The 14,717-nt window shown below is 49.6% G+C and overlaps 1 protein-coding gene across 1 annotated transcript in view; it reads right to left on the reverse strand.

Annotated features, from left to right (window-relative positions):
• The window catches only part of LOC104998789 (putative helicase Mov10l1), a gene marked incomplete at both ends in the record, with an annotated part of 24,101 nt that extends 12,412 nt beyond the window's left edge, over positions 1-11,689 (reverse strand). The window contains 6 exons of the mRNA XM_010854148.1: positions 2,734-2,866; positions 3,172-3,416; positions 3,678-3,821; positions 6,257-6,444; positions 6,909-7,021; positions 11,527-11,689. Coding sequence (XP_010852450.1) covers positions 2,734-2,866; positions 3,172-3,416; positions 3,678-3,821; positions 6,257-6,444; positions 6,909-7,021; positions 11,527-11,689 — 986 coding nt within the window. The remainder of the gene's footprint in view (positions 1-2,733; positions 2,867-3,171; positions 3,417-3,677; positions 3,822-6,256; positions 6,445-6,908; positions 7,022-11,526) is intronic.
• Positions 11,690-14,717: the final 3,028 nt, after the last annotated feature.

Raw genomic sequence — 14,717 nt, forward strand, 5'->3', positions numbered from 1 at the left:
GACATATTGCTGAAGCCTGGCTTGGAGAATTTTGAGCATTACTTTGCTAGCGTGTGAGATGAGTGCAATTGTGCGGTAGTTTGAGCATTCTTTGGCATTGCCTTTCTTTGGGATTGGAATGAGAACTGACCTTTTCCAGTCCTGTGGCCACTGCTGAGTTTTCCAAATTTGCTGGCATATTGAGGGCAGCACTTTCACAGCATCATCTTTCAGGATTTGGAATAGCTCCACTGGAATTCCATCACCTCCACTAGCTTTGTTCATAGTGATGCTTTCTAAGGCCCACTTGGCTTCACATTCCAGGATGTCTGGCTCTAGGTGAGTGATCACACCATCGTGATTATCTGGGTTATGAAGATTTTTGTACAGTTCTTCTGTGTATTCTTGCCACCTCTTCTTACTATCTTCTGCTTCTGTTAGGTCCATACCATTTCTGTCCTTTATTGAGTCCATCTTTGCATGAAATATTCCCTTGGTATCTCTAATTTTCTTGAAGAGATCTCTAGTCTTTCCCATTCTAATGTTTCTTTCTATTTCTTTGCATTGATCACTGAGGAAGGCTTTCTTATCTCTCCTTGCTATTTTTTGGAATAGCTTATTTAACTTACCTTTAACTTACCTCAGGTAAGTTACCGTTACCCTGCTTTTGTAACTTATCTTTTCTCCTTTGCTTTTCACTTCCCTTCTTTTCACAGCTATTTGTAAGGCCTCCTCAGACAGCCATTTTGCTTTTTTGCATTTCTTTTTCTTGGGGATGGTCTCAATTCCTGTCTCCTATACAATGTCACGAACCTCCATTCATAGTTTATCAGGCACTCTATCAGATCTAGTCCCTTAAATCTATCTCTCACTTCCACTGTATAGTCATAAGGAATTTGATTTAGGTCATACCTGAATGGTCTAGTGGTTTTCTCCACTTTCTTCAATTTCAGTCTGAATTTTTCAATAAGGAGTTCATGATCTGAGCCACAGTCAGCTCCTGGTCTTGTTTTGTTGACTGTATAGAGCTTCTCCATCTTTGGCTGCAAAGAATATAATCAATCTGATTTCAGTGTTGACCATGTGGTGATGTCCATGTGTAGAGTCTTCTCTTGTGTTGTTGGAAGAGGGTGTTTGTTATGACCAGTGTGTTCTCTTGGTTCTATTAGCCTTTGCCTTGCTTCATTCTGTATCCAAGGCCAAATTTGCCTGTTACTCCAGGTGTTTCTTGACTTCCTACTTTTGCATTCCAGCCCCCTATAATGAAAAGGACATCTTTTTTGGGTGTTAGTTCTAGAAGGTCTTATAGGTCTTCATGGAACTGTTCAACTTCAGCTTCTTCAGTGTTACTGGTCAGGGCATAGACATGGATTTCTGTGATATTGAATGGTTTGCCTTGGAAATGAACAGATCAGTCTGTTGTTTTTGAGACTGCATCCAAGTACTGCATTTCCAACTCTTTTGTTGACTGTGATGGCCACTCCATTTCTTCTAAGGGATTCCTGCCCACAGTAGTAGATATAATGGTCATCTGAGTTAAATTCACCCATTCCAGTCCATCTTAATTTATTGATTCCTAGAATGTCAATATTCACTCTTACTCACTCTTGAAGTGCACCCGAGAGTAGCTACCCCATGTCTAAGGTCAGGGCAGCAGCCGAGAAGAGCTACCCCATGTCCAAAGTAAGGAGCAGCGGCTGCGCTTTGCTGGAGCAGCCGTGAAGAGATACCCCACAACCCAAGTAAGACAGCAGGTACTGAGAGAGGGCATCAGAGGGCAGACAGACGGAGAGCACAATCAGATAACTGGCCAATCTGATCACACGGACCACAGACTTGTCTAACTCAGTGAAACTAAGCCGTGCCGTGTGGGGCCACCCAAGACGGACAGGTTATGGTGGAGAGGTCTGATAGAATGTGGACCACTGGAGAAGGGAATGGCAAACCACTTCAGTATTCTTGCCTTGAGAACCCCAGGAACAGTATAAGATAAAATCACAAACCTAAGATAGTACTGTTTGTGATTCTCAGACTTAAGAATAGGAAACACACGTCCAGTGTTCCCAAGAGTGGTCTGAGCTGTGCTACACAAGATGCCATCTCCCTCTGCCTGTAGCCCATGTCCCTCTGCTGCTCGAGGCCAGGCCACATCACAGGGCTACACAGGCACCAGCACTGACTGCTCACTCGAGGACGCCCTCTGTGCACAGTGTCACCCTCAGCCTGAGGCGAGGCGCTGATCTCATCAGAGCCACCCTTGGATCAATGCAGAACCAGCAGGTGTAGATGAGATGAGAGAAGGAAGAAGGGCTGCACCCAAGCTCCTAGCTGACAGGTGACTGGGGAGTAAGAGCCCAGCGTTCTGGACACAGGGGAGGAGGCAGAGAGGGGAAGGGCCCACAAGGGCTCAGGAGCCGCCATCTGGCCAGCTTGCCTGGGTGGAAGGGGAGGGGCAGGAAGGGCTCAGGGCGCGCTAAAGGCAGGCACGGGGGCACTGGCTCCCTGGGCTGAGGGGGCTCATGTCCTCCACCAGTCAGGAGTCAGGGTTGGGTACAAGCGCCTCAGTGGGTACCCCTACTCGCCCCCTGGACTGGACCAGTTTTCTCCAGTGCTTTTCCTTGTGATTTTTGTCCCACCAAAATAACCACCAATCCTTTTCACAACATCCCACCCAGAAGGACCACATGTGAGACAGAACAAGAGCATGTGCACATGCCCTAAGGTCAACTCCGTCCACACCCTCCAGCCACGTACTTTGCATCACACGTGATCACGATCCGAGTTTCTCCCCCTGCAGGGATGAGCCCATTGGGTTCGGACTCTGTCACCTGCTTCTGTGGTATGTTCTTCTCCTTTACTCCATTTTCTCCTTTACAGGCACAGTCACCTAGGAGATGAAATTTAAATCTAAAATTGGACCAAACGTGAGCTGTTCTGACCGAGGTGGTGTTGCTGGAAGGGCCTAGCACACACAGTGCCCAACAGGCAAAGGCGCACAGGCAGGCTCTCCCCAGTGTAGGGTCGTTCAGAGGAAGCGGCTCGTCTGAAGCACACTGGGCGAGTCTCCAGCTGTTAGCCCCGAGTTACCAGAGTAACTGCCACCCACCAGCCCAGACCCTGGAGCAGCTGCGCCGGCTCCTGGCCTGAAGGTGCTGGTGCGGCTGATCCAATGGTAACAGCTGAGACGGCTACCTGAAGAGACTTCTTTGCTGTTCACCGAACTGCTCTCCAGGGTCTGCCAGGTTCTGCTTTCCCCGCAGCTGTCTAGTGAGTTACTATTTTTATCTGCAAAATCCTTCTCCTTCTCAGGAACACAAATAGGATACACTTCGGGGCACACCTGGGCTTTATCCAGCATCTGAAATCTGAACTGTTTAGCTTTATCCCAGCCACCCAGCTTGCAGCTGACTAAGTTTTGAGGAACGTCTCCTTTATTCCTGGAAAAGGAAAATTAGCTGTGAACAGAGACAGGATTTTTAAAGCTAAAACACTATTACCGTAAAACAGAATTCAATGTATAAGAGAATGACAATTGAAAGTACTTCTAACCGACTGTAAGTGAAAAGGCTACTTCAGGGCGGAAAAACTAGAAAGATAGACATAAAGCGAAAACCAAACAGGGAAAGTAAAGCTCACGCTACACAAACTCTTCCGCCACAGCTTAAACCCAGTGGTGTAATTCTGAGTGGCAAACTTACTCTACCCAAATCACCATATTTTTGCTTTCTCCTTCTTTCAGAGTTCCAAAATTTGTCATCCGTGTGACTTCAATATCACCTTTGTTTTTGAGCAAAAGGGCTCCACAGACCTCTTCGGCAGTCTCGGTGGCGGGAGAGAAGTCCCTGGAGAAAGCACCAGAGGATGCTGTCAGGTCAGCGGGCAGGGGCGTCCGGAGGCCCTGCCCTACTGGCCGGCACCAGCCACAGTGGGCACGACACGGAGCCAAGCCCCAGAGAGGCGGCGTGGAAGGACACCCTGAGGACCTCTGGACAGGACAGCAGGTCACCCTCACGAAGAAACCACAAGCCTGCTGACTCCAGAGGAGAGGAGGCCCGCAGTGACCCCGAGGGTCTAAGAGCAGGCCGCCTCCACCAGAGTTCCCCAGAGACCCAAGCCCCCTGTACCCAGAGGGAAGGGCACTCAGCACTCCTCCTCAGACCCTCCCCTCGGCTGCAGGGAGGCGCTTGGCTTGTCAGGGACCCATTTCATTGGGAAAAAGAGTCTGGCTTCAGAGTATCTGAAACTAAAGAATTTTTATCTTCAGAAAACGAGCAGATGCCGCCCTCCTGAGGAGGGACCGTTTGTTCCCTCTGTGCTGACACGGCTGTGAAGTGCAGGTGCTGTGTCCACCACTCACTCGCAGCTCCTTCCCATCCCTGACCCACTCCGTGCCACTCAGAAATGGGCTCCTTCACACCTGCCCCTGTCCACACACCGGCAACATCCTCGACCTCAGCCTGCCCGCCCCCTCAGATCCGTTTCAGTCACACACCCTCTCCTGTCTTCCTCGTTCCCCGTCTTCCCCTCCTTGGCCGCACAGCCAGCCCTGCCGAGCCTCCCCCCAGCCCAGCGTGCTGTGGGGGTGGTCCTCTGTCCTACAGCCGGCCAACCACCCAGGGGCTGCGGAGAACTGGCTAATGGGCTCGACCCACCCAGAGCCTGGGGGCAGGCCTAGGACACCACCACAGGCCGGGCCTGGAGAAGCGCAGGCCCTGCCGCACACACAGCGCTGATGCTGGCCTTCGGACCCTTGAGTGGGTGGGGGACAGTGGGTCTGAGGGCAGGGCAGCATCCTCGACGTGGGGCTACAGCCTGAAGGCAGGACCAGTTCAGGAGGAAGCAGGGCCAGGGCAGCAGCACAGGGCACGGCACACGTGGATCACATGCTGGGCCGACGGCTCCTTGTGAGGACAGCTGCTCCCAGCAGACCGAGGGGCCGCGGGGGAGCATGACTGGTCATCACCCTCCCGGGACCAGCTCCCCTCCCTGGATGGAGCAGAGGCCACTGCAGCTGGGGCCCAAAGGAGGCTCGCCTGAAGCCTGCCACCCACAGCCAGGGAGCCCCTGCCCACGCCCCCACCCACCCCATTCAGCAGACGTGAGTCCTCTGGAGACAGAGAGCTGCAGCGCAGGGTAAGGGAAGTGCTGGGGAGAGGCAGACAGGTGGAGCAGTAGGGACCCAGAGTCCTTCTGATGGACAGACTGGCCCTAAGGGCATGCTGGCAGCTGTTTCTCCTGAATGGTCAGTTGGGCCAGTCCCGGCCACCCTCCCACGGCCCGCCCCTGCCCGCAGCCAGCAGGAATCCAGTTAACTGTGGCATAAAGAGGACAGTCAGGGAATCGTGTGTCTCAATGACCTGGGGTCTCCTGAGAGTGGCACGAGGTTCTGAGCAACCATGACACCTGTGTGGGCAGGGCCTTGGCTTCTGCTCCAGCAGCTGGTGGCCAGCACGATCTTGTGGCAGGGGTGGTCCTCACACCCCTGGGCCCGTCAGACAGGCTGAAGCCAGAATTCCTGAGCTTCCCTGCTGGTAGGGGCGAGGGCAATGTTTCTCACACGCTTCACTGCTCCGCAGATGGGCCAAGTCATTCTCCAAAAGGGGAACAAGCCCCGTGGGACAGGAGGAGGTGCCCACCAGGTGATCTGGACACGGCAGAGCTGCCTGCCATGTCCCTTGCTCTGCCCACAGCTTACCCGCAGCACACCCTCCTGGCCAGGCCGGTGGCCCACTTCTCCCGAGACAGGCTCCCCGCCCTGCGGCTCACAGACCCTCCTCCCACACATGCCCTGCTTCTGTGAGACCACCAGACAAACAGGACCGCTTAGGAGCAGTCCTAAGGGACTGCGCTAGGGGCAAAGTGCTGCTAAGGGAGCACTAGGGACAAAGAGCAGAGGCAGGCAAGATGCAGGGCAGTACTGCTGCTCAAACCTGAGCTCGGGAGGGCCTGGAGTGCTCACAAACACGTGTTGGAGGTGGTCTGGGACACAGAGAGAAGAATACGGATACAGCAAATTCAGTAACGCTAAAAATCTGCCATGTATAACATGTTCTACGAAACACCAATGTGTGAAAGAGTACAACTCACAAAACCCAGGAAAACATGAAGATCATCAGCATGAGACTGAGGCTCAACGGGCCACTTTTCACTCAGCCTTCAGCCAACCATGAAGAGCCCTCAGTGCCCATGAGGTCACCCTGAAAGCCGCCGGCTCAGGGGATCTCGTTTTGCTGAGCCAGCGCTCAGCCGCACGCTGGGCCCGCCCCCGCCTCCTCACCACGTCTGCACCGGAGTCATGCACAGCGCCCTCCACACGTAGCAGGACTGGCTGCTCTCTACCACCACCACGCTGACCACATCATGCCTGCGCGGCGTGTAGCCTTCTGGAAGCTTCAGGGAGTCCAAGGTGAAGAAGATGCAATCATCGATCACCCCATTCCTCCCACAGAGGCTGGACACACAGACCTGCAAGCACAACACTAGGGCTGGCAGCACGTGCATGGTGGGGCAGAGACCAGCACCGGAGGCCAGGCTGCCGTGGCCAGGGAGGCGCGGGCCTGCTCTCCGGTGAGAAGCAACGCCCCAGATGGTGCAGGCCAGGCAGAAGCCCGGAGCCGGGGCCGCGGGAGCAGCCCGGGGCACACTGCACCTCCTCTCACAGACTTGATTCCCTCCTCTGCTCCAGTCCCGACTCCCAGACCACAGCTCTGCCAGGAGCACAGGCAGAGCCCACACCCACTCCCTGGGTCCCACCATCAGCCACTAACACTGAGTACCCTGTGACCTAGAATTTAACTATGCCAGCATGCAGGCCGGCCTCCAGTTGTCTTGGTAAGAAGTCAGGGTCTTCTCTGGCCAAGACGGACTGTCACTTAACCTGACCTCCCGGTGCACCCAGGACCCATGGACACTTGAGGCCCGGTACCTACCCGGTCCACACGCTTGTACCTCAGCGGCTTCACCGAGATGGCCTCGCTGCTCCATGTGCCTGGCCGGATCCAGTACTCAGCCTCCACCCAGTCTCCCTTGCAGGGCTCGAAACCTCCAAGGCAGGGAAACCAGGCAAGTTACTTGGTGACATTGAAACATTAAAGTGTACAAGAGACTCTAAAGTTACCTTTCAGAACATTGTTACTACATGTATATATAAAGTATATATTATGTATGTTAATTATATACAACTATGTACTGTATGTAATCATACGTAATACATAATTATATGTAATTGTATGCTATATGATACACAGGTATACATATTATGTTATACTTATATAACAATTATACATACATGCATATATAGCATCAGAGAAGGCAATGGCACCCCACTCCAGTACTCTTGCCTGGAAAATCCCATGGACGGAGGAGCCTGGTGGGCTGCAGTCCATGGGGTCGTTAAGAGTCAGACACGACTGAGTGATATCACTTTCACTTTCATGCACTGGAGAAGGAAATGGCAACCCACTCCAGTGTTCTTGCCTGGAGAATCCCAGGGACAGGGGAGCCTGGTGGGCTGCCATATATGGGGTCGCACAGAGTCGGACACGACCGAAGCGACTTAGCAGCAGCACCAGCAACATATATAGCATGCATATACCCAAGCACTGTGGTTGACAACTGCGAGGTAAGCTCCAGGAGGCATGGGTGTTCGTGGCGCTCGTCTGCCAGCTCCATCAGACACCAGGAGCACCCACCCCAATCCTCCTCATCAGGGGCGCGTGGGAGGCAACCAGGGAGGTGCATCCACACCCGAGGCCTGGGCAGCTGCGTCCGCCCCAGCCCAGGCAGGGGAGCCCTCCGTGTCCCCTCAGTGTGCCTGGGAAGCGGCGGGGCAGGCAGAAAGTGGGGAACTACAAGAGCAGGGACGTGAGGCAGCAGCTGAGCCGCTGCGGTACGTGGTGGAGCTATACCTGCTGATAATCTTTTGGTTCTTTTGTAATAAACATTTTTATTAAGCTGAGAAGACAACAGTGCCTAATAAAATACTGAGTTTGCTTCTCAAGAAAGCTGATGATAAGCACAAAGCAGCCCAAACATCTACGGACACTGCTTCTCACCAGGGGCCACCCAGCATGGCACGGGCAGCACAAACCCACAGGAGACACAGCTCCTGGGCACCAGCTTCCAGGTCGGTGAGTTTTTTAGGAAGATGATGCCCAGAACCACAAGTTAACACGCCACTGAGAAACCTGTACTTGTTGTTTTGTAAGCCATGCCTTCATTAATCAAATAATTGACATAATTCTGCTAATTTTTAATTCTGTATCTTCCAACACACACGAGAAGTGAAGCAATAACTACTACTGTGTTAGCTGTATAAAAGTTATTTTAAAGAGAAAAACAGTGAAGCAAATAAAAAACTAGTTCATTTTTTGCCCCATCAGAATCATGGAATCAAAGTAAAGATTTTGGAAGACCATTCTGTTGAAGGAGATATATATGACGTTATTGTGAATGCTACTGTAATATAGTTTAAAAACCCAACACTGGAGAAAAGATTATTTGCTTTTACCATGATCACGCACATAAGTGCAAGTTTTGATGGAACTGTAACAGAAACAAGCTCCCTGCGTGCTGAGAATCCCGTGGGGTAACAACGTATGGGAGCCACCACGTGCCCACAGGCCCAGGCCTTCCTTCCCCCATGCTGTGCTGGTCAGTGAGTGAAGGACAGGCTGCAGCCATGGAGACTGACAGAGCACGCAGGCAACGCAGCCTCAGAGCCCGTGGCAAAGCCAGGGTTAAAATGAACAGATCGTAGGGCCTGCTGGCCTGGTCCTCTTGCTGGCAGTCTGAATTTTACGAATGGTTGAACCTCTGAAGAAGTGCTTTGTAAATCAACCCTACAATGGTGCTCCTTCCACCTTTTACAGGTGAGAGCTCTAAATTTTGGTTACAGTTTGTTCAAAATCAGTTGGCAATTTTTAATTACTCAGTAAACGTGGAAGCAAACAATCTTCGGGTTTACAGAACTCCTAGGTGGTCCGGTGGTTAGGACTCAGTGCTCTCACTGGTGAGGCCCAAGTTCAACCCCTGATTGTGGAACAAGATTTCACAAGCTGTGCAACATGGCAGGGTAGGGGTGGGGAGGGATGGGGGTTGAGCGGGAGATGGAACAAAAGAAAAAAAAAACCTTCAGTTTTAAAACTTTTGTGAACTGCAGTTATTGAGAATATAGCCTGTAAACATGACATGGTGACACCCGCTCCCACAGAAGCACAGAGAACCTGAAGCAGGGAGACCCTGTGTGATGGCTCAGCTCAGGGCTGAACACTGGACATGATGCCGACCGCCTGTGTAAGGAGCCTTTCAATCAAGCCCTCACTTTTAGTTGGATAAACTGATATTCAGCAATGAATAAGTTAAAACCATCAAGGCCTACAACAAGTTTACAGGTTCCAAATTTGGTGTAAGATTAAAAATAAAATCACAGAGATGACTTATTTGACAGATTTTAGTTCATGAAAATATTTGAATACCTTTGTACTTACAGAGGTAAAAACTAATACTTGTGAAACATCTGGGCTAAAAAAGTTAAGATATTTCAGTAGGAAAAAACCCAGACTTGTTAATAACTCACATTCAGCAGAATTTGCTTTGAGCTTACTAGTATTTCCTTAATTAAAAGGTGGCTCAGTGGTAAAGAATCCACCTGCAATGTAGGAGATGGGGTTCAATCCCTGATCTGGGAAGATCCCCAGCAGAAGGGAATGGCAACCCACTCCAGCATTCTAGCCTGGGAAATCGAATGGACAGAGGAGCCTAGTGGGCTACACTCCACGGGGGTCGCAAAGAGTTGAACATAACCTAGTGACTGAGAATACAAAAGCCTACGAGGAGAGCCCATCAAAGGTGCCTACACTTACAAGTTCATCGACCATAAAATGCAGCTTTGAGGAAGACTCCAGGCCACTGTATGAAAAAATGAAGCTAAGATAACACTGAAAAATGTACGTTTCTCAGAACAATACCAGTGACATGGCATTAGGACTGCTAAGAAGTGAAAAGATATTAATACACACGAAGAATATAATGGCTACACAATCAAGATTAAATTGTTTTACTTTTCTTTAATGTACCCAGGTATCATTTTCTTTTTCTTAGAAAGACTTTTAGCATTGCAGATAGTTTTTGAGTAACAGTAAAGGCCCACCAATATAATAAAATAAATGTGCTAATCGAGATACACACACACACACACACACACAGACATTTAAAAATGATTTAACCTAACCCATTTGCATGCCCCTCTCTTCTCCACTGTGTGCCGGCCTGGCCACTCGCTTGCCGGGCACGCTGGTGTGGTCACAGGAGAGGAGTGAAGCCGCGGGCAGGCCGCCACAGCAAGGGGATGCCGAGCCCACCTCACCCCCACACCCTGTCTGCTGACGCTCCCCCAAGGTTAACCCCAACCAGAAGGCAGAGGGCAAGGCTGGCTGGTCCACATAGGGCAGGCCTAGGGTCAGAGCAGGGGGAGACCTGAGGAAAGGGGTCCAGCCTTGAGGTGGGGCCGCAGGTCAGAGGTCTGGGCTAAGCCCCAGGAAGCAGGGACCGGGTGTTGGGTCGAGGCTTTCAGGGCAACACTCTGAGGACCTCAGGGATGCGGGTAGATGAAAACTGGTCCCTGGACTGGACACATCGGTCACTGAAGAGTCATCCAGACAGGGGGCAGGGCCCCTTGACTGCACAGCCCAGCAGGGTGTTGAGCTTAGCTCCCCCAACCCCACTTCTCCCCAGGCTCCTCTAAGTCCTGCCTGAGGATAAAGCATGTACAGGACTGTCTCTCCTCAGGAGGGAGAGCAAGGGCCCACTCATCTGGGTCTCCTGCCCTGCTCCCTGCCCACCAGTGGAGACAGCAGGCATACAATAAATAGTTGTTCAAAAAATGATGCTGACAAATGATTTCTTTGGGCATAAAAACAGAATCTCAGATTAGCTAATGTGTGTGTGCTCAGTCCTTCAGTCGAGTAGACTCTGCCGACTCCATGAACTGTGGCCTGCCAGGCTCCTTTGTCCATGGGATTTTCAAGGCTAGGATATTAGAGTGGGTTGCCATTTTCTCCTCCAGGGGATCTTCCCAACCCAGGGATCAAACCCGGTCTCTCGTGTCTCCTATATTGGAAACTGGATTCTTTACCCTGTGCCTCTAGGAAGACCAACTAAAACCAGATGGAATTAAAAATGTGCTCTCGGAAAAGTACCAGGTTAAACCCAAGTCCTATTTTACACTGGACACACCTAAAAAAAACAAATCACAGTACCTCTGTGCATTTATGACACTGTTGTCTTAGATCAGGAGCAACAATTATGGAAAAGGAACAGCTACCCCGGAGTCGGCAACTGCAGGACAAACGACACAGAGCGAGGGGCAGTGTGTCGCCAGTGCCAGAGCCTGAGCTCATGGCCACGCCCCCACAAGCCTTCTCCCAGAGGGAGCCCAGACGTGGCCCTTTCAGTGATGCGAGCAGTCACCTCAACCCTATTCATGAACATTTTTGAAAAACCACAAAAACTAATTGTAAATGTGAGGCAGAGACCTGCCCAGCGCACCTTCACACACACTCTCCAGGGAGAAGTACGTGGTCTGGCTGATGTAGCCTGCGCGGTCCATCAGCGAGGTCACACACCCGATCAGCACCCGGGGGCTGGGGTCAGACAGCCCCCCACCGTGGCTCTTGCTGTCATCGTCCCATTTATCCGAGACGGCTTCCACCTGCAAGACAGACAAACCACCACTTAGGACATGCCGAGGACCACAAGGAAAGCCAAATACTGGCCAAGACCCTTATGAACACTGAGGCAAAAATCCCAATGAAACCCAGGCAAACCGCATGCAGCTTCATGGTAAGGGGCTACACACATGATGGAGAGGGGTTCATCCCAGAACACAAACATGGCTCAACAAATGCACACCAGTCACTACCATCCGGCAATCTGGCAGAACAAATGAAAAATTATATACAATCATCTCAGTTGGTGCAGAAAAGGCATCTGATAAAACCCAACACCTTTTTTATGATAAAAATACTCAATTAACTAGGTAGACACTGGAACTTCCTCCGTACTATAAAGACCACATATGACCCAGTGATCCCCTGACACTCAGTGCTGAGACTGAAAGCTTTTCCCCAGGATAAGGAAAAGGCAAGGATGAGTGCTTTCACCACTTCTGTTCAACAGAATACTGGAAGTCCGAGCCAAAGCAATTAGCCAAGAAGAAATTTTAATATCCAGATTGGAAAGGAAGAAGTAAAACTATCTATTTGAAGTTGACATGAGAAGAGCTGATCATTGGAAAAGACCCTGGAGCTAGGAAAGATTGAAGGAGGAGGAGAAAGGGACGACAGACGACGAGATGGTCGGATAGCATCACCGACTCAGTGACATGAGTTTGAGCAGGCTCTGGGGGATGAAGGACAGGGAAGCCTGGCCTGCTGTAGTCCATGGGGTTGCAAAGAGTTGAACACAACTAATGGACTGAACGACAACAAATGATCTAATATGGGTTTTCCTGAAGACTTAGATGGTAAAGAATCTGCCTGCAATGCAGGAGACCTGGGTTGGATCCTTGGGTCGGGAATATCCTCTAGAGAAGGGAATGGGGCTACCCACTCCAGTATTCTTGCCTGAAGAATTCCATGGAAAAGGAGCCTGGTGGGCTACTGTCCACAGGGTTGCAAAGAGTCAGACATTACTGACCAAGATCTTACATCCAGAAAATGCTAAAGAATCTACAAAACACCTGTTAGAGCCAATAAATTCAGCAAAGTTATAGGATACAAAAATCTGCTGTATTTCTACTTACCTGCAATAAATGACCCAAAAAAACGGAGAAAACAACTCCATTTATGATAGCATCAAAAAAGAATCAAATACTTAAGAACAAATTTAACCAAGAAGGCAAAAGACTTGTACACTGAAACTACAAATGTGACTGAAAGAAATGAGTGTTACTCACTCAGTCATGTTCGACTCTTTGCGACCCCATGGACGGGAGCCCGCCAGGCTCCTCCATCTATGGGATTTTCCAGGCAAGAATACTGGAGTAGGTTGCCATTTCCTTCTCCAGGGGATCTTCCTGACCAAGGGATCGAACTCAGGTCTCCCGCATTTGCAGGCAGACTCTTTACCAGCTGAGCCACCAGGGAAGCCCTCACCAGGAAAGAAGTTAGAGAAGACACAAACAAGTGGAAACACACCTCACGTCCACAGATTAACATGAAGACATCAATACTACCCAAAGTGATCAATGGAGTCAATGCAATCTCTGTCAAAATCCCAATGATGGTTTTGAAGAAACAGAAAAACCCATCCTAAAATTCATATGGAATCTCAAGGGGCCCTGAATAGCCAAAACAATCTTGAAAAGGATGGACAAAGTTGGAAGACTCACCTTTTTTGATTTCAAAACTTACTACCAAGCTGTAATAATTAAAAGACTGTAGAGACATATCAAACACCAATGAAACAGAATAAAGAGCCCAGAAATAATCCCTCACATATGGTCAAATGTCTCTCAACAAAGGTGCCAGGCCATTTAAAGGAGAAAAGGTTTTCCATGTGGTGCAATCTTCTCAAGAAATGGTGCTGGGAAAACTGGATCCCAGCATGTAAAAGACGAAGTCAAACTCTCATCCAACACCATATTCAGTAACTAACTAAAAAGTGGGTCAAAGATTTAAATTTAAGAGCTAAACCTATAAAACTCTTAGAAGAAAGCACAGGAGAAAAACTTCATGATCTTGGGATATTTTTAAAATGTGACATCAGGCACAGGCTATTAAAAATGATAAATTGGACTTCATCAAAATTTAAAAGTTTGGTGCATCAAAGGATATTATTGAGAGAAGTGAAGAGGCTTCCCCCGTGGTCCAGTAGTTAAGACTCTGCCTTGCAATGTGAAGACTCCGGTATGATCCCTGGTCTGGGAAGATCCCGTATGCTGCTGAAGAGCAACTAAGCCCCTGCACTACAACCACTGAAGGCCATGCCCTGGAGCCCATGCTCTGCAACAAGAGAAGCCACTACAATGAGAAGCCAGAACACTGTGACTAGAGAGTAGCTCCTGCTCACCAAAACTAGAGAAAAGCCTGCACAGAGCAACAAAGACCCAATGCAGCCAAAACTAAATAAATTTAAAAAGAAAAAGTCCACAGAATGGGAGGAAATATGTGTAAATCACACATCTGATAAGGGATTAATATCACAATATATAAAGAACTTTTACAATTCAATAAGAAAATAACGATTAAAATATAAGCAAAGGAACTGAAAAGATATTTCTCTGAAGATACATGTTATAAATGACCTATAAACACATGAGAAGATGTTCTGTGTAACTAATTATTAGAAAAATATAAATCAAAACCACAGTAAGACACATTCACTAGGGTTCAGTTCAGTTCAGTCACTCAGTTGTGTCCAACTCTTTGCGACCCCATGAACCGCAGCACATCAGGCCTCCCTGTCCATCACCAACTCCCAGAGTCCACACAAACCCATGTCCATCGAGTCAGTGATGCCATCCAACCATCTCATCCTCTGTAGTTCTCTTCTCCTCCTGCCCCCAATTCCTCCCAGCATCAGGGTCTTTTCAAATGAGTCAGCTCTTTGCATCAGGTGGTCAAAGTACTGGAGTTTCAGCTTCAACACCAGTCCCTCCAATGAACACTCAGGACTGATCTCCTTTAGGATGGACTGGTTGGACCTCCTTTCAGTCCAAGGGACTCTCAAGAGTCTTC

Source organism: Bison bison, unplaced genomic scaffold (assembly GCF_000754665.1).
Source record: "Bison bison bison isolate TAMUID 2011002044 unplaced genomic scaffold, Bison_UMD1.0 scf7180017853239, whole genome shotgun sequence".
Taxonomy (NCBI): Eukaryota; Metazoa; Chordata; class Mammalia; order Artiodactyla; family Bovidae; genus Bison; species Bison bison.